The sequence below is a fragment of the Chanos chanos genome, chromosome 4 (assembly GCF_902362185.1).
Source record: "Chanos chanos chromosome 4, fChaCha1.1, whole genome shotgun sequence".
Lineage (NCBI taxonomy): Eukaryota > Metazoa > Chordata > Actinopteri > Gonorynchiformes > Chanidae > Chanos > Chanos chanos.
The window spans coordinates 53,295,937-53,315,878 of record NC_044498.1 but is presented as its reverse complement, the minus strand read 5'-3'; the positions used below and the strand labels follow the sequence as shown (position 1 = coordinate 53,315,878).

The following is a 19,942-nucleotide window of genomic DNA, read 5'->3' as shown; positions in this document are numbered from 1 at the left end:
AATGATCATACTGCTGCGTGTCAGCAGCATACTCTACACCACTCTGTAAATACAGTACCTGGAAGTAAATGGTGAAGCTCATTGCGGACTGGCGGTAGAGGTTGGCAGCTCCACACACACCAGACACCCTCATGAGGAGGTACTTTAGCCCCGGGCGTGTGTCAAAGTCTCGTGCCGTGCGGTACGAATCTAACAGTAAATCGAAGATGATAGCAAGGTTCTGCATGGAGATGTAGTTAAGGAAACCCATGGGCTTGACCTCCCCCACGGGCATGACACGCTCTGCGTCCTCCCCCTCGCCACCCCCCGAACCCCTCCGAAATTCCTCCAGTAAAATGTCATACAAGTTCTGCAGCAGCACTTGGTGGGAGAGTAGACTGACCACAATGGTCCTGAAGGGGATCCTGGGAAGTCAGATGACATTGTAAACATGTAAACAAACAAACAAACATACGCTTCTGCATCCAAAAGTTACATTTTGCAAGTACCCATGGAAACGTGCCCTTCATTCAATATTCTCTTCTGACCGACGCAAAGGGACACAGGCAGTTCTATGTAAAATTGTTTTTATGACCTTTTCACTCTCTCATGGAACATTCTGTAGAAATATAGTGAGATGGGCCAGGACCGTTCATAGCAGGTCAGAGTCAGAGACAGAGACAGTCAGAGACATAGATAGAGACAGTCGGAGACAGAGTCAGAGACAGAGACAGAGACAGAGGCAGAGACAGAGACAGTCGGAGACAGAGTCAGAGATAGAGTCAGACACAGACACAGAGACAGATGCAGAGACAGATGCAGAGGCAGAGCCAGTGCCTGCTGCAACAGGAACTGCTTCATTAGGGTTAGGGCTTCATTAGGGTTAGGGCTTCATTAGGATTAGGGCTTCATTAGGATTAGGGCTCTGTTTAGGATTAGGGCTTCATTAGGGTTAGGGCTTCATTAGGATTAGGGCTCTGTTTAGGATTAGGGCTTCATTAGGATTAGGGCTCTGTTTAGGATTAGGGCTTCATTAGGATTAGGGCTTCATTAGGATTAGGGCTCTGTTTAGGATTAGGGCTTCATTAGGGTTAGGGCTTCATTAGGATTAGGGCTCTGTTTAGGATTAGGGCTTCATTAGGATTAGGGCTTCATTAGGGTTAGGGCTTCATTAGGATTAGGGCTCTGTTTAGGATTAGGGCTTCATTAGGGTTAGGGCTTCATTAGGATTAGGGCTCTGTTTAGGATTAGGGCTTCATTAGGATTAGGGCTCTGTTTAGGATTAGGGCTTCATTAGGATTAGGGCTTCATTAGGATTAGGGCTTCATTAGGATTAGGGCTCTGTTTAGGATTAGGGCTTCATTAGGGTTAGGGCTTCATTAGGATTAGGGCTCTGTTTAGGATTAGGGCTTCATTAGGATTAGGGCTTCATTAGGATTAGGGCTCTGTTTAGGATTAGGGCTTCATTAGGATTAGGGCTTCATTAGGGTTAGGGCTCTGTTTAGGATTAGGGCTTCATTAGGATTAGGGCTCTGTTTAGGGTTAGGGCTCTGTTTAGGGTTAGGGCTTCATTAGGATTAGGGCTTCATTAGGATTAGGGCTTCATTAGGGTTAGGGCTCTGTTTAGGATTAGGGCTTCATTAGGATTAGGGCTCTGTTTAGGATTAGGGCTCTGTTTAGGATTAGGGCTTCATTAGGATTAGGGCTTCATTAGGGTTAGGGCTCTGTTTAGGATTAGGGCTTCATTAGGATTAGGGCTCTGTTTAGGGTTAGGGCTCTGTTTAGGGTTAGGGCTTCATTAGGATTAGGGCTCTGTTTAGGATTAGGGCTCTGTTTAGGGTTAGGGCTCTGTTTAGGATTAGGGCTCTGTTTAGGATTATGGCTCTGTTTAGGATTAGGGCTTTGTTTAGGATTAGGGCTCTGTTTAGGATTAGGGCTCTGTTTAGGGTTAGGGCTCTGTTTAGGGTTAGGGCTCTGTTTAGGATTATGGCTCTGTTTAGGATTAGGGCTTTGTTTAGGATTAGGGCTCTGTTTAGGATTAGGGCTCTGTTTAGGGTTAGGGCTCTGTTTAGGGTTAGGGCTCTGTTTAGGGTTAGGGCTTTGTTTAGGATTAGGGCTTTGTTTAGGATTAGGGCTCTGTTTAGGATTATGGCTCTGTTTAGGATTAGGGCTTTGTTTAGGATTAGGGCTCTGTTTAGGATTAGGGCTTTGTTTAGTATTAGGGCTTTGTTTAGGGTTATGCTTAATGTGAACGGCCTGATCTATAGACTCAGAAACTGAGTCAACAGAGAGATCTGTATTCCATCCATGAAAATATTAATATGACAAAAAAGACCACCAAGACGACCTTCATCATTTAAAGCATTGAATAGACTGTCTTGCACATGATTCCAGATCATGCAAGGAGCACAAATTAAACAGACAGAGAGAGAGAGAGAGAGAGAGAAAATAGAAAGAGAGACAGAGAGTGATGCAACTAGACAGACTAACTGATGAGAGAGAGAGAGAGAGAGAGGACATGGGTGAGCAGGGACAGACATGCAGCATGGCTGAAGCAGGAAGACAGAGAGGTGTGGAGTGGGGGTGTGATTAAATATGGCAGTGCCTTACCCAATTTTCCTGTGTCGTGTGGAGCAGGTGAGTAAAACAGACATACGCACAAGGCTCATTTACATAAGATCATATTCATTACCAAACAAACCAACCAAATGACTCAGCAATACTAACATATACATATATATTCACAGGTCCACAGGTAAAGTGTTACTTGCTGTGGACACAGTTCTGACAGCAGTGTGTCTCTGCATATAGCAGTAAAGCAGCATTAGAGAGTAGGGCCAGTGAAGAGATGTTAAAACTCCAGTGTTTCAGGACAAAGCCTCTCATTACTGCACAAACAGACAAACTACTCTTCAGCTCAGAGAAGATACACCTACAAATTTAAGATGTGCTTTTTCAGAGCAATGAGGTGGAGCTATGTAACATTCTCTCATATTGCAGGTGTGTAACATTCTCTCATATTGCAGGTGTGTAACATTCTCTCATATTGAAGGTGTGTAATATTCTCTCATATTGCAGGTGTGTAATATTCTCTCATGTTGCAGGTGTGTAATATTCTCTCATATTGCAGATGTGTAATATTCTCTCATATTGCAGGTGTGTAACATTCTCTCATATTGCAGGTGTGTAATATTCTCTCATGTTGCAGGTGTGTGATATATATTCTCTCATATTGCAGGTATGTAATATTCTCTCATGTTGCAGGTGTGTAATATTCTCTCATGTTGCAGGTGTGTAATATTCTCTCATGTTGCAGGTGTGTGATATTCTCTCATATTGCAGGTGTGTAATATTCTCTCATGTTGCAGGTGTGTAATATTCTCTCATGTTGCAGGTGTGTGATATTCTCTCATATTGCAGGTGTGTAATATTCTCTCATATTGCAGGTGTGTAATATTCTCTCATGTTGCAGGTGTGTGATATATATTCTCTCATATTGCAGGTGTGTGATATATATTCTCTCATGTTGCAGGTGTGTAATATTCTCTCATGTTGCAGGTGTGTAATATTCTCTCATGTTGCAGGTGTGTGATATTCTCTGATATTGAAGGTGTGTAATATTCTCTCATGTTGCAGGTGTGTAATATTCTCTCATGTTGCAGGTGTGTAATATTCTCTCATATTGCAGGTGTGTAACATTCTTTCAGATTGTAGTAGCTGATTTTATCCCAGTACTGAGAGAGTTTTCTGAAGTGATAGATTTATTCTATTATTCAGGGCTCTTGTTTATTGAATGTCTCTTGTGAGAGGACCATTTGATCATTGCTGAGTTGGTGTGACTATAAAGATTTGTCATTTACCTTTTCTGGGTGTGGCCGTTGGCCTTCTGATCAGACGGCAGTTCTATAATCAGCACACAGGACTGAGCATGCTCAAAGCCCTCCCTGCTGCTGGGTGTTTTTGGAGAACACTGAGTGTCCATCATAAAAACCTGATACAAACATTAAGAAAATAAACAGACAAAAGCTAATCAGTTCACTGGTCACACAGACACAGGAGCTTCGTGTTAAACTGTCATAGTCACGCGTGTGCTAAGACGTGTGCTTAACACGGAACCCAATTTACTTCCCTCTGGCTCCTTTATGATTCATTTCACACAGGACACAATCACATCCTGACACAGGACTCAAGTCTTCTGTGTGCCCAAAAATGCATCTCTCCGATGAAGCATTTAGGGTTTTTGGTTCAGGGTCAGGGTCAGGGTCAAGGTCAGCGGGGGTACCTGCTGTGCCATGGCACGGATTCTCCAGTACTCGGCCTCCGCAGAAGCTGAGTGTGACGGTGCGGCCACCTTCACTTCACAGGCGTCACCTGTAAAACTGTCCGAGCCGCTGTGGAAACACGCCAGCAGGTTCTACAGAAACCCAGAGACCAGTATTAAAACCTCTTCATTATTTCATTATCACAGGTATGTAAACAGCTCTGTCACCGGCCATGTATACAGCACACTCCTGACCTAACCCAGAGTTTACATATTCACACAAAACACTGTGCTTCTAGACCAGATGCAATATCTCATTCGTCACAAAACCGGATATTTTAGCTCCCAACCCGACTGCCTCTGCTACAAATGAATCTTCTGGTAAAATTAAAAAGATGACCCAAACATTACTATTGACAAAGACATGAACTCTCTGTCAGAGGCTTTAGGGCGCCCACCTTAACCGGTTCCAGCGTGGCGGAGAAGGCCTCCTGCAGGGAGGAACATGCCAGTCTCCACATCTCCTCAGTAAACACTGGCCCTGCAGTCACCAGCACATACCTGCACAAAAAGCAGCCTCCACTCAGCCCACACTGCAAAGGCCCCTCTGCTCAATCTCTACTGACCTGTCTACTGACTTACTGCTCCCTCAGTGACACACGACAACTTACACGTCTGTGACTTTATTGTCCTTTAAGCCCATGCAACAGGAAAACATTTCAGGCCACAGCTGTTTAGATGAGAATTTATTTAAAACACTCTTGTCTCTAAGCACTACATTCATTTAAAGGAGTCCAAGGCATGAAACAGACTGTAATGTGTCTATTCAGAAAGGAGAGGTCTGTCAGACAGCGGAGGGTTGACTGGTAAACATTTGGGGACTGACCGGATGCAGGAACAGCCCACTCTGGAGATGGTTTCCGCCGGTTCAGCCACACACGCCACCAGCAGCTTCAGCAGGTCCTTCAGCATCAGGTTGATTAGACTCTCATACCCGATATCTACACAACAGCACACACAGCAGATGTTCACAACAGCACACACAACAGATATCTACACAACAGCACACACAACAGACATTCACAACAGCACACACAGCAGACGTTCACAACAGCACACACAACAGACATTCACAACAGCACACACAACAGACATTCACAACAGCACACACAACAGACATTCACAACAGCACACACAACAGACATTCACAACAGCACACACAACAGCACACACAGCAGATGTTCACAACAGCACACACACAGCAGACGTTCACAACAGCACACACACAGCAGACGTTCACAACAGCACACACAACAGACATTCACAACAGCACACACAACAGACATTCACAACAGCACACACAACAGACATTCACAACAGCACACACAACAGCACACACAACAGACATTCACAACAGCACACACAACAGACATTCACAACAGCACACACAACAGCACACACAACAGACGTTTACCTGAGACTCTATAAAATTACATCATTTTTACACCTGAGTCCCAGAAATTATGTACGGGATAATGTCTGACATGGGACAAAACTGGACAAGGTGGAGTTACAGAGTTCCACGCTGCTGTGTCCATTATTCTCCTGTGTGTGTGTGTGTGTGTGTGTGTGTGAAGTGGCATTTACCTGAGTGAATGAAGTTTTGGATATGTTCCACCACCAGCTCACAGGACAACCCAATGGCATGCTTAAAATTCGCTGCTGCCACATCCCAGTAGGAGTGGTCACCATGGCTACGCTGCAACCATAGCGACATGACAGGGAGGAGGAGCTGGACCACAGAGAAGATGGCGAAGCCGGGCCCTGCAGGGGAAAAAGAGCAGAGCTCTGACCCGACAGCACTGATGCTGGATCATTCAGTTCAGCACATGAAATCTGGACTGATGTGGAAAGTGACAGCAAAGCTCAGAACCAGGAGACAGAACTGAACAGAAGCCAGGTGGTGTCAGCAATTATCAAACAGGTAAATCCCCTAAACTAATGGGCCACAGATTTCATTTCATATGTTTATAATGACTTCATACAGTTTTAGAAAGGTGATGACTGTGAAAATGAAAGAATATTTATGTATGTATGTATTTATGTGCGTGTGTGTGTGTGTGTGTGTGTGTGTATGTATGTATTATAGTCCTATGGTAAGCAGTTTATTTCTGCTTTTTGTGTGATTTTAATGAAAGCACAGACGGAGGCTTGGACCAGACCATACCTGGTACTAGGACCAGACGGTACCTGGTACTAGGACCAGACGGTACCTGGTACTAGGACCAGACGGTACCTGGTACTTGGAGCAGACGGTACCTGGTACTTTGGTGATGTCTCTGAGAAGCTCAAAGAGAAGCTCCAGTGTGGGCGGCTGGTGCTGGCGAGGGCAGTTTGACACGGCCGCAGTCAGCTGCTCCAGCAACAGGGTCCACACCTGGATCAGACCTGCACACACAGAAACAAAGACACACACACACACACGCAGACATACACACAAATGCAAACGCACACACACACGTACACACACACACACGCATACATACACACAAATACAAACACACACACTCACACGCACACATACAAACACACACACACACAGATACACACAGATACACACACACACACGCACACACACACACACACACACAAACACACACACGCACACACACATACAACACACACACACAGACACACACACAGACAAGCACACGCACACACAGACAGAGACACACACATTTATTTAGGATGTGAGATGGCTTTGTAGTAGTAGTTATGTGGAGGTCAGTTTTAAACGTCACCTGTAGCATCGTCAAATTCGGCCAAAACACTTTCCATGCCCTCATCACTGCCCGCTGAGCGTTCCTGTGCCCGTGTGGGCAGACTGGCCAGCCGTGCACCAAGAAACACGGGCTTTGAAGGCATCTTGTAGATATTTGCAAGTAACTGCACACATAATGATACACAAGCACAAAATATTTCTTAAAAACGGTTAGATCAGTTTAGCCATTGGGATACATCAAAATTATTCCACAGTTTTGTAAATCAGCTGAGGACAGGTCAGACAAATATGACAGGAATAAAGTGTGTAGAAAAATAAGTTTGTACATCAGTGAAAAAAATAAGTAAATATGTTCCAACAGTGAGAGTGTATTTCATATTCAGCCATGCATCCTTCTCTCAAAACCATGACCTGAGCGTGTGAGAGAAACATGCGAGTACACAGGGAGTATGGACTTGTGAGACATGCACACTGCTTCTCCAGTGTGGATTTCATATTGTTCAGTATTCTGTCTTTTATCATACTGATCTGTCTGCTCTATGACGACCACGTATGGCAGAACAGTGTGGACAGAACTGACCCACTGTCAGACGCTGAAGAAACTGAGAACCAAACCTGCGAACATCTCCTCAGATAATCCAGCGCTGGGAGGCACAGGTCAGTGGAGCTGTAGCCACTCATATGAACACAATCTCCAATCTCTTTATAATCCCCCTCTCCTGAAAGCAGACCAAACACAGCCACAGTCAACAGCCATACACGCAACACTAAAACTTTTCATCTCACATGTAGCACTCACAAACTTATCATCTTGTCTTCATTTTATAAGCCCGATCTATGGTAAGCAGAACAGAACCGCCCACATTCCCACCAGACTGTCAGACATCTGCCAAACGTCTCAAAGATCAGACTCAGAGTGCTAAAAATGCTAATATCCCTATTTGTCAATCAGTGGGTGTCATTAGCTGATTGGCCAAACCAAGCGTCTGTCAGTGAAGATTCACGGAAACTGTCTCACTGCTCTGCCAACCCCACATTTTCAACCTCATATTTATAACCTAAAATAGCCACATATTACCAACATTTCAGAATCCTACAATCTGTCTCCCTTTAAAATATTGGAATGTTTTAAAATGCATTTCATTTTACTTTGTCCAGTGAACAGGATCTTGGTCTTAATATTTGCTTGTCATTATAAGCAAGCATTATAAATAAAATAAATGTATCTGTAAATGAACTTCTCATTAAAATAATAAAACTGGGGTGATGATGGGGAACTGATAATGATGTGTACTGATGAACGTTTTCCCTGTGGATGAGCCTGAAAATAATGCCCTCTAGTGGCAGAATAAAGTCATCACACAATGTCTCCATACAGTGGACAAGACAAGGCAACTGTCAGGAATCAGGTAGACCAGGCGTTCCAAGCACAATAGCTTTTATGCAATAAATATTTATCCCCACACATCAGTGACACGGGTAATTCTGTCTTACCTAAGCCTTTGACAAACTTCATAAGGCACATTATGTAATCCGTCGCTGCATTGGCAAACACCTGAATGTTGTCCGTGTTGATAAAGGCTTCAAAGACATCAAACACAGGTGCCTGCGATTTCCCTGCAAAGACAACAAAAAGCAGCAGATCACTGTGGTTAGGCTGACATGCTGACGACTCTGCATTCAGGCCAATACAGAAGCGTACATCACTGTATCTCTGCATCACTGTATCTCTACATCACTGTATCTCTGATTACTGTATAACTGTATCTCTGATTACTGTATCTCTACATCACTGTATCTCTGCATCACTGTATCTCTGATCACTGTATCTCTGATCACTGTATCTCTATATCACTGTATCTCTATATCACTGTATCTCTGATTAATGTATCTCCATATCACTGTATCTCTGATTACTGTATCTCTGCATCTCTGATCCCTGTATCTCTGATCACTGTATCTCTATATCACTGTATCTCTGATCCCTGTATCTCTGCATCACTGTATCTCTATATCACTGTATCTCTGATCACTGTATCTCTGATTACTGTATCTCTATATCACTGTATCTCTGTATCCCTGTATCTCTGATCACTGTATCTCTGATTACTGTATCTCTATATCACTGTATCTCTGATCACTGTATCTCTATATCACTGTATCTCTGTATCACTGTATCTCTGATCCCTGTATCTCTGATTACTGTATCTCTGTATCAGTGTATCTCTACATCACTGTATCTCTGATTACTGTATCTCTATATCACTGTATCTCTGATCCCTGTATCTCTGCATCACTGTATCACTGTATCTCTATATCACTGTATCTCTATATCACTGTATCTCTGATCCCTGTATCTCTGCATCACTGTATCACTGTATCTCTGATTACTGTATCTCTATATCACTGTATCTCTGATCCCTGTATCTCTGCATCACTGCATCACTGTATCTCTGATTACTGTATCTCTATATCACTGTATCTCTGATCCCTGTATCTCTGCATCACTGTATCTCTGTATCACTGTCTACTAAAAGCTCATTATAGCTTGATACCCATTACAGTGAAAGAGCTGTAGAGAAAAGTCAAACATTACCTGCATGACATTCCAGATCCAGAGCATTTGTGATGTTTGTGACATTAGTGATTTTGTCTCTTTAGACTACGTCTAGTCAATGACTGACAAAGGCAAAAAAGACTAAAAATGCAAAGCATTTGTTTTGCACCTGTACATGAGTTCAATGTGTTTTTCAGAGATGTAGTCACATACACAGCTTTCCAACCACACATGGATTGCCTCCTCACTGCCTCGTTGGAAGCCAGTTAAAATGTTTGGTTCAAACGTTAGTTATGACTGGTCACTGGGGCTGACCCGACACCCTGTGAAAATCTTCCAAACAGGTTAATGATAATTCACCACAAGCAAAATTCCTGTCAATATGGAGGGCAACAGTACAAGCTCACAGCATCTCCAATCAGGACACAGCACAGTGACACTGCACACACCCACAGTGATGACTAAGAGTAGAGACACAACACAAATCCACACCCATTGCTCCAGCTGTAATTAATGCCACACTAACCCATAGAGTATTCCCCCATCAGATAGTCCTTCATGTCGCTCTTGTTTCCGTGCACTGTCCTGAGGGCGCTGAAGAGAGGCCTCCAGCCAGACTGGATCTGAGGTGCACACATCTCCACCAGCTCCCCGATGGATGTGATCACCTGCCCGACAGACAGAGCACTGCATGAGCGCACTGATCCACACCAGACTGCCACAGCCCCTGGGAAGACTGGTTAGTTTGGAAAAAGCTCAGTTAAAATAAAGCAGAGAGATTTCTTAATGAGAACGATTTAGGGTCAGACTGGGATCGTTTCACCGTCTGGCCCTGTACTCACAAACATACTTCACTCTTCAGCAAAAAATCTTTGGAGGAGATAAATGATCACATTTTCCTCAAGTTTGTCAAACTAGCCAGTTTGGTCATTTGATGTTTTAAATAGTTCTAAGTCGATCTGTGTGATTGTTTGCTTGACTAAAGTCTTCCACCAAAACAACAAATGTGAATCTCCAAACGACCGATGTGTGTATTTCTTAAATACTGACCACCTTAGTGAAACGCACTGACCTTATTAAGGTCATAAGCCCTGTTCACACTGAGCTATGACATATAAAGTAAGCCAGTCATCTCAGCTGGGTATGGACTGCAGTGAGAGAGCACGACATGTCTGTGAAGTCAAACTTAAAATTCTAAAATCCCTAATCTACAGTGGCATGTGAAAAACAAAAAACCAAAAACAAAAAAACTTATGTTTGGATCCACGCAAGTCCGTATTCTCAGAGGTCAGCAACTGGATGTTTTGACCACGAAAAAGGATGATTCAGTTTAAATGTCAAACAGTTTTCATCAAAATGAGTTTTAATCTGTTTGGTCATAAGGTCTGAGTGTGAAGCATTACTGTTAACAGACCTGACGTGAATAAGAAGTTTAATCATCTCTTTAATAAAAGCTGCTCTCAACACTGTTTCAATACCCTGTTCGGTAAAGCTTTCAAACAGAAACATTGTTAAGAGTTCTCTGTGATTCTCTGTGAATGCAGGCCCTCGTCCTGTGTATCACGGCAACCCGAAGCAGTGATGTCACCTGATCCTGTACGTCCTCATCACACAGCTCCAGCTGCATAATGTGCTCAAACGGGCGAAAAAGGGCCTCGTTGACATGGAAGTGCGGGAGCTCAGCCCAACTGGTCAGCACCTCTAACAGCACGTCATGGATGAAGGACACGGCCTTCTGGGATACGTGCCGTTCTTTGTGACATGCCGCCTGGTGAGGACACAGAGAGAACAATACAGATTTATGCCCCCAAAACGAGTCAGTGATGTTTTGGTTAAGTACCATGCAGCACACACAAATCAGTACGTTGTTTGCCTAATGTTTATCTGGGAACATGCATATCCTGATTCATAAACTGATGTGTTTATACAGAGAACTGCTAATCAATGGTTCAGTGTAATTGTTAACATCTGGTTTCCTCTGTAGGTCTTAAGATAGGCTATTATTCGAAACACAAACAAATAGGACAACATATCAGTATAAATGATGTAGACTGTGTGGTAATATTCACACTCAGAGGAGCCACGCTAACAATACCGTAAAAATGATTAATAATGATGTGATCTGCTTTTCATTTCGATATAACACTAACACACAGAAACAACACAGACACAACACAGTATAACACAATATAACAAAGACAAAACACAAACACAACACAGACACAACACAGACATAACACAGACACAACACAGACACAACACAGTATAACACAGACGCAACACAGACACAACACAGACACAACACAGACATAACACATACAACACAAATTCAGTCAAGTAACACACTGTGTTCTGAGTCTCATCTTGCTAAATTAAAATGGCCATAACACTCGTTCAAATGAAGAAACATTTTGACATGAGGGGAGTGGTCTCTACCTCCACCAGGTGAGGGGCCACAACACTCCAGGCTCTCATCATGTGCAACAGAGGCTGGCTTTTATTCTTGGCAATGCGTAGCATGGTTTCGCCCAGTCTGAAGAGGTGTAGGGCACTGCGTCGGTCCTGTGTTGACTTGGCTTCCCCTTCAGAAGCAGAAGCCAGACAGGTGAATGGAAACAAGAATAGTTCACAGAGAAACTGTCTCTGCTGAGAGAACGCGGCTGGGCTACGTATCATGAATCTCACTCACTGCAACATGAGCATGGCCACTGATTAGGATATCTGGTGTATTGAACATTTTAGGGGAAAATGTTAAATGATAATATACTGAATTAACAAGTAATTCTGCTGACAGCACAAAAACAAAACACAGAAAGTGGCCCTGTTGGGCAGATGCTTCTGAATCCCAGTGTGTGCAGGTGCACAGGCGTTTGCAGGTGTTACCCACCTGGCATGGCTAAGGAGTAGTCTCCCGTTTCCGTGACTGAGTCAAACAGCTGGGACTGGGAGGCCTTTCTCAACTGGTGCAGGAACCCCACCAGTCCCACCAGGTTGAGTTTGCATGCAGCATCTTCAAACAGCCTGCAGGGGGAGCCAGAACCCCAAGGGACAGTAAGAGTTATTTATAAATGATAGAGAGGATGTTGCCAATAGTAAATACTCAGAGTTAGGTATGTGGTTCTTTAAATAATACAGCAGTTAGTGAAACAGTGCCGTGCCTTATCACTATACTGAGCACAGTGAGGTCAAACCAGGGTAAACACAACACATGCATGCAGAGGATTCAATAAAAGAGAGAGAGAGAGAGAGAGAGAGAGAGAAAGACAGGACAGAGGAATTTAAAATCAGGAGAAAGAGAGAGCACCACAGGAGTGGGGGCTGGTGTTTCTAACCTGTCCGCCTGTGTGGAGAGCATACACACAGCCTTGGCCGCACTGGTCCCCGTCAGCAGGCTGCTTCCCTGCAGCTCAAAGCCTTTGGACCTGCTGCTCTCCCTCAGCAGCTCCTGGATGGAGACGGGCTGGATGACAGGCTGACTCAGACCCAGCTCCAGGTCTGCGGTGCTGGGCTCACCGCTGAACTCCAGCCCCAGGTCCACAGCCTGCTGGGCCTGGGTGATGGCTATGGGCGGCTGGGAGCTGCCATCACTGAAGTGCATGTGTTCCAAAGAGCTGACGTACTCCACCACCCTGTGTAAGAGTCAACAGGATTAGATATCAGCACTGAGCACTTTTATCACAGTTATGTTTTCATTACATTCATCTGATATCACTGCAATGGACTGGCGACCTGTCCAGGGTGTTTCCCCGCCTTTTGCCCAATGAGCACTGGGATAGGCCCCAACACCCCCAGTGACCCTAATTAGGATAAATGGCGAGTGAGTGAGTGAATTGGTGTGTGTGAGTGAGCGAGTGAGTGAGTGAGTGAGTGAATTAGTGTGTGTGAATTAGTGTGTGTGAGTGAGTGAGTTATTGAGTGAGTGAGTGAGTTATTGAGTGAGTGAGTGAGTGAGTGAGTGAGTGAGTGAGTGAGTGACTGAGTGACTGAGTGAGTGAGTGAGTGAGTGAGTGAGTGAGTGAGTGAGTGAATTAGTGTGTGTGAGTGAATTAGTGAGTGAGTGAGTGAGTGAGTGAGTGTGTGAGTGAGTGAGTGAGTGAGTGAGTGAGTGAGTGAGTGAGTGAGTGAATTAGTGTGTGAGAGTGAGTGAGTGAGTGAGTTATAGAGTGAGTGAGTGAGTGAGTGAATTAGTGTGTGAGTGAGTGAGGGAGTGAGTGAGTGAGTTATTGAGTGAGTGAGTGAGTGAGTGAGTGAGTGAGTGAGTTAGTGAGTGAGTGAGTGAGTGAGTGAGTGAGTGAATTAGTGTGTGAGTGAGTGAGTGAGTGAGTGAGTGAGTGAGTGAGTGAGTGAGTGAATTAGTGTGTGTGAGTGTGAGTGAGTGATCTGAAACAAGTGCTCATTCAGCATGTCTGACCCCATAGTTTCTTTATTTGATTCATCCTTCCAGTCAGTTAAGTTTCCTTTGCTGTGCTCTGTTGGTTATGGCTGCTGTTGGGACAGTCAAGCGAGGGTTAAAGAAAAGAGTAGGAGGTGTGAGGTACCTGAACACGTGGGGCCAGCAGTCCTGGTTGTGGCTGCCCATCTCCAGGCCAACGTTGAGAATGGCGTCCATGCAGAGCACGTGAGCCGTGTGCAGGCGCACACCCTGGGACAGACCCATCTGCTCCAGCCGCTGCTCCACACGCTGCTTCACTGAGAAACACACACACAGAGAGAGAGAGCACAGGTTATACAGGACCAGCAGACAGACCCACAGCTGTACTGTCTCTCCACACACACACACACACACAGAGAGCACAGGTTATACAGGACCAGCAGACAGACCCACAGCTGTACTGTCTCTCCACACACACACACACACACAGAGAGCACAGGTTATACAGGACCAGCAGACAGACCCACAGCTGTACTGTCTCTCCACACACACACACAGAGAGAGAGCACAGGTTATACAGGACCAGCAGACAGACCCACAGCACTACTGTCTCTCCACACACACACACACAGAGAGCACAGGTTATACAGGACCAGCAGACAGACCCACAGCTGTACTGTCTCTCCACACACACACACACACAGAGAGAGCACAGGTTATACAGGACCAGCAGACAGACCCACAGCTGTACTGTCTCTCCACACACACACAGAGAGAGAGCACAGGTTATACAGGACCAGCAGACAGACCCGAAGCTGTACTGTCTCTCCACACACACACACAGAGAGAGAGCACAGGTTATACAGGACCAGCAGACAGACCCACAGCTGTACTGTCTCTCCACACACACACACACAGACAGAGCACAGGTTATACAGGACCAGCAGACAGACCCACAACTGTACTGTCTCTTCACACACACACAGAGACAGAGAGAGCACAGGTTATACAGGACCAGCAGACAGACCCACAGCTGTACTGTCTCTCCACACACACACAGAGAGAGAGCACAGGTTATACAGGACCAGCAGACAGACCCACAGCACTACTGTCTCTCCACACACACAGAGACAGAGAGAGCACAGGTTATACAGGACCAGCAGACAGACCCACAGCTGTACTGTCTCTCCACACACACACAGAGAGAGAGCACAGGTTATACAGGACCAGCAGACAGACCCACAGCACTACTGTCTCGCCACACACACAGAGACAGAGAGAGCACAGGTTATAAAGGACCAGCAGACAGACCCACAGCTGTACTGTCTCTCCACACACACACACAGAGAGAGCACAGGTTATACAGGACCAGCAGACAGACCCACAGCACTACTGTCTCTCCACACACACAGAGACAGAGAGAGCACAGGTTATACAGGACCAGCAGACAGACCCACAGCACTACTGTCTCTCCACACACACAGAGACAGAGAGAGCACAGGTTATACAGGACCAGCAGACAGACCCACAGCTGTACTGTCTCTCCACACACACACAGAGAGAGAGCACAGGTTATACAGGACCAGCAGACAGACCCACAGCACTACTGTCTCTCCACACACACAGCCAACAGAAAATCTAGCTACACAGCCTGCCCACCACTGACACACTGTAACCTACAGCTAGAGATGGAAATGAATGATAAAAGAATTACTGTTTCTTTGAAAAGTTCCCCGTTCCCAGCTAAGGATGGATCCATATGACCCCTTGTTAGGCCCTAACTGATGGTTAAGACTTCATCGGGGCTTTTAGCTATGAGCAGTGACAGAAGTGGAGAAAGAGACTGGGTTGTCAGTGATGTGTAACTCAGGGACTGGAACTACTGGACTGACTGACATCAGTGTCCATCTCGCTCAGTTAAAGAAGTTACAGCCTCTGGAAAATGGTACGTCAGAATGATACAATCTATCATTGGGAAAATTGGGATTTAGGGTTAGGGTTAGTGGGATTAGTTGCGAGACTATGATGCTAGAGTTAGTGAGATTAGATTTGAGCCTGCAGGATTAAGGTTAAAATTTGTAGGATTACATGTGAGGCTGTAGTATAAGAGCAAGGGTAAATGGGATTAGACGTGAGGAACTGGGATTAGGGTTGGTGGGATTAGGTGCAAAGCAACAAGATTAGAGTTAGGGTTAGTGGAATTAGGTGCGAGACAACGAGGTTAGAGTTAGTGGGATTAGATATGAGACTCTGGGATTAGGGTTGGTGGGATTAGGTGCGAGACAATGAGGTTAGTGGGATTAGATGTGAGACTCTGGGATTAGGGTTGGTGGGATTAGATGCGAGACAATGAGGTTAGTGGGATTAGATGTGAGACTCTGGGACAGGGGTTAGGTTTAGTGGGATTAGGTTGTGGGAATTTATTGCCGGTGCTGTATAATTATATTAATAGTCAGTATGGCTGTAGCTGAAACAAAGAAATGCAAAGCGACAGTGATCACATGCTTATGCAGATTCATACATTCATATAAAACATCCTGGTGTTGAACAACATTGACTTGTCTGTTTATATGTGAGTTAGTGTGGGAGAAGGTGTATGTGTGTGCGCACACGTGTGTGTGTGTGTGTGTATGTTTGTGTAAAAGAGAGAGAGAGAAAGAGAGAGAGAGCGAATGTGTGTGTGTGTGTGTGTGTGTGTGTGTGTGTGTGTAAAAGAGAGAGAGAGCGAGAGAATGCATGTGTGTGTGTGCGCATGTTTGTGTACCTTGAGTGATGGCGTCTCCAGGTTCTCTTATCTCTCTCTCCTCTTTCTCATCCTGCACACAGGAGGCTGCAGCCATCTGGGCCAGAGCAGATGCACAGTTGGCTGCAACACCTACAGACACAAACGCAAATATTCAGCTAATACACAGGGTACATACACAAACACAAATATTCAGCTAATAAACAGGGTACACACACAAACACAAACATTCAGCTAATACACAGGGTACATACACAAACACAAATATTCAGCTAATAAACAGGGTACAGACACAAACACAAACATTCAGCTAATAAACAGGGCCGATGGAGAGGCTGACTGTGGGTGGAGCCCTCACGCACGAGACAACACCCATTGGAATCACTCCAACCTCACATTCAGTATAACAGATCAACATTACACATCCAATAAGACAGAACAACAACAGGCCAACACATTAAATTGCACAGCACTGCATTAAACCCTGCTCACACAGAGAGATTAAGATTTTTTTTTTCACAAATTAAGTAATGAATTAATTTGCTACTCAGTGTTTCAGACACAGTAACAGTCATTTGATGGGTATGTTGGTCAAAACAAACATTAATTTAAGATTAAACGTCGCGTCGATCGTTCGGTGTCCTGTTCATGTCCAGATGTGACGTGTTGGTTACCTAACGTGCAGCTAAGGGCGGCGGCCTTCCGCAGGCCGTCCAGACTCAGACAGATGGTGTCTCTCTCACGCTGGTTCTGCTCCTTCATCCCCTCTGCTCCTAAGATGAAGGCCAGGCCCTTGGAGCTGCCCGCCATGCGGCCGGTCAGGGGCGTGGACAACGTGTCAATCAAATTCCTCCAGCAGCCAGTCAGGATGTAGCGGGCAAAAACAGTCCCTACCAAACAATCAGTCATGATTCAGTAATGATTCAGTAATGATTCAGCCAGTCAGGACGTAGCGGGCAAAAACAGTCCCTACCAAACAATCAGTAATGATTCAGTAATGATTCAGCCAGTCAGGATGTAGCGGGCAAAAACAGTCCCTACCAAACAATCAGTAATGATTCAGTAAAGATTCAGTAATGATTCAGCCAGTCAGGATGTAGTGGGCAAAAACAGTCCCTACCCAACAATCAGTAATGATTCAGTAATGATTCAGTAATGATTCAGCCAGTCAGGATGTAGTGGGCAAAAACAGTCCCTACCAAACAGTCAGTAATGATTCAGTAATGATTCAGTAATGATTCAGCCAGTCAGGATGTAGCGGGCAAAAACAGTCCCTACCAAACAATCAGTAATGATTCAGTAATGATTCAGCCAGTCAGGATGTAGTGGGCAAAAACAGTCCCTACCAAACAATCAGTAATGATTCAGTAATGATTCAGTAATGATTCAGCCAGTCAGGGTGTAGCGGGCAAAAACAGTCCCTACCAAACAATCAGTCATGATTCAGTAATGATTCAGTAATGATTCAGTAATGATTCAGCCAGTCAGGATGTAGCGGGCAAAAACAGTCCCTACCAAACAATCAGTAACGATTCAGTAATGATTCAGTAATGATTCAGCCAGTCAGGATGTAGCGGGCAAAAACAGTCCCTACCAAACAATCAGTAACGATTCAGTAATGATTCAGTAATGATTCAGCCAGTCAGGATGTAGCGGGCAAAAACAGTCCCAACCAAACAATCATTAATGATTCAGTAATGATTCAGTAATGATTCAGTAATGATTCAGCCAGTCAGGATGTAGCGGGCAAAAACAGTCCCTACCAAACAATCAGTAACGATTCAGTGAGGACAGACTGAACTCAGGACTCAGGGATTAAGCGACATGACAAAATAGAGGATAGTTCTCACAAACAGACATTCACTCCATCACGACACTACGAGAAAACAGATACTGACTCCATCACTCCGTTATGAGAAATCTGAAACTCAGAGTTAAAGTCAGGTGTGTGAAGATGATGAGATGATTAAAGTCAGGTGTGTGAAGATGATTAAAGTCAGGTGTGTGAAGATGATGAGATGATTAAAGTCAGGTGTGTGAAGATGATGAGATGACTAAAGTCAGGTGTGTCTGAAGATGATTAAAGTCAGGTGTGTGAAGATGATGAGATGATTAAAGTCAGGTGTGTGAAGATGATGAGATGATTAAAGTCAGGTGTGTGATGATGATGATCAGAAGAACGATGACATTCAGACACTGTTAACAGCTGAACTGATTCTCAGATCAAACTTTTGACATGCTACATTGTCTTTATCTGAAAACTGAGATCAGCTCATAGACTTAGACTAAGATCTGTAAGTCACAGGCACCGGCCGCTTTGGTTCCTGCAGGAGAGCGGCACTGCTGTTGCGTGCCCTGTGTGTGTCCTGCTTTGAAGCACTGGGGCCTGGTGCCCTGAGGAGGGCACTGCACAGAGGACATGTCTGTCAGCAAATGCAGTGTCTCCTATGAAACTGCATGTTGTCATTAATAATAAATGAATTAATAAAAAATTAATATTTAATTATGTTTTTGGTTCATTTTGAAATACTAGGCAACAATATCAAATTCTTAAAGGAACCAAATCATTTGTGCTCACAGAGTCACAGGGTCCCTGTAGCTACAGCAGGAAATGAAAGGGATTTGAGGGAGTCCAGGGACAAGGCTGTACTCCCTGTCATTACAACCCCGACTGTTTGCTCACCAGTAACATGAGCGCTCTGCTGGCAGTGGCTGGTGGTTGCCACAGTAACAGGGCAGCATGACTGTGTGCTTTTCCTCTGATGGAAGGGAAATGCGATCTTCAGACTCTCTGAGTACACGCCTACACACACATACACACACACACACACACATACACACACATACACACTCACGCATGCACACACACACATGCCTACACACACACACACACACGCACGCACGCACGCACACACACACACACACACAGACATCACGGGAGGAAAGCTTGTGTTTCACTGACCTGCTGTCAGGATGTCGTTGTTAATCTTGTCAGAGCTAAAGGATGAGTGTGTAGACGCCTTTCTGATCAGCTGACCACCGATGGCACTGCTTCCCAGACCGTCGATGTCTGTGCGCAGATCCCGTGAGGGGTTAAATATGAGCATATTTAATATTCAGTGGACTGACAGCTGTCAGTTTTATGAAACGCATTAAAACACTCTGTAGGGTAACAGCTGATGCACTGACCATGTGTCACAGCTCTCCAGAGTGAGAACCTGATCTCTCTTTTCAAACATCCCACACAC

General features: G+C 44.8%; 1 protein-coding gene across 1 annotated transcript in view; it reads right to left on the bottom strand.

The window, feature by feature from the left end:
* Positions 1-19,942, bottom strand: part of arfgef3 (ARFGEF family member 3) — a 46,236-nt gene that overhangs the window by 1,692 nt on the left and 24,602 nt on the right. The window contains exons 14-32 of the mRNA XM_030770565.1: positions 19,657-19,764; positions 17,369-17,584; positions 16,716-16,826; positions 14,118-14,268; positions 12,912-13,208; positions 12,467-12,600; positions 12,016-12,161; positions 11,168-11,347; positions 10,106-10,247; positions 8,517-8,639; positions 7,638-7,741; positions 7,042-7,186; positions 6,560-6,688; positions 5,888-6,064; positions 5,127-5,241; positions 4,699-4,801; positions 4,262-4,393; positions 3,840-3,970; positions 59-404 (exon numbers count right to left, since the gene is read on the bottom strand). Coding sequence (XP_030626425.1) covers positions 59-404; positions 3,840-3,970; positions 4,262-4,393; positions 4,699-4,801; positions 5,127-5,241; positions 5,888-6,064; positions 6,560-6,688; positions 7,042-7,186; positions 7,638-7,741; positions 8,517-8,639; positions 10,106-10,247; positions 11,168-11,347; positions 12,016-12,161; positions 12,467-12,600; positions 12,912-13,208; positions 14,118-14,268; positions 16,716-16,826; positions 17,369-17,584; positions 19,657-19,764 — 2,990 coding nt within the window. The remainder of the gene's footprint in view (positions 1-58; positions 405-3,839; positions 3,971-4,261; positions 4,394-4,698; positions 4,802-5,126; positions 5,242-5,887; positions 6,065-6,559; positions 6,689-7,041; positions 7,187-7,637; positions 7,742-8,516; positions 8,640-10,105; positions 10,248-11,167; positions 11,348-12,015; positions 12,162-12,466; positions 12,601-12,911; positions 13,209-14,117; positions 14,269-16,715; positions 16,827-17,368; positions 17,585-19,656; positions 19,765-19,942) is intronic.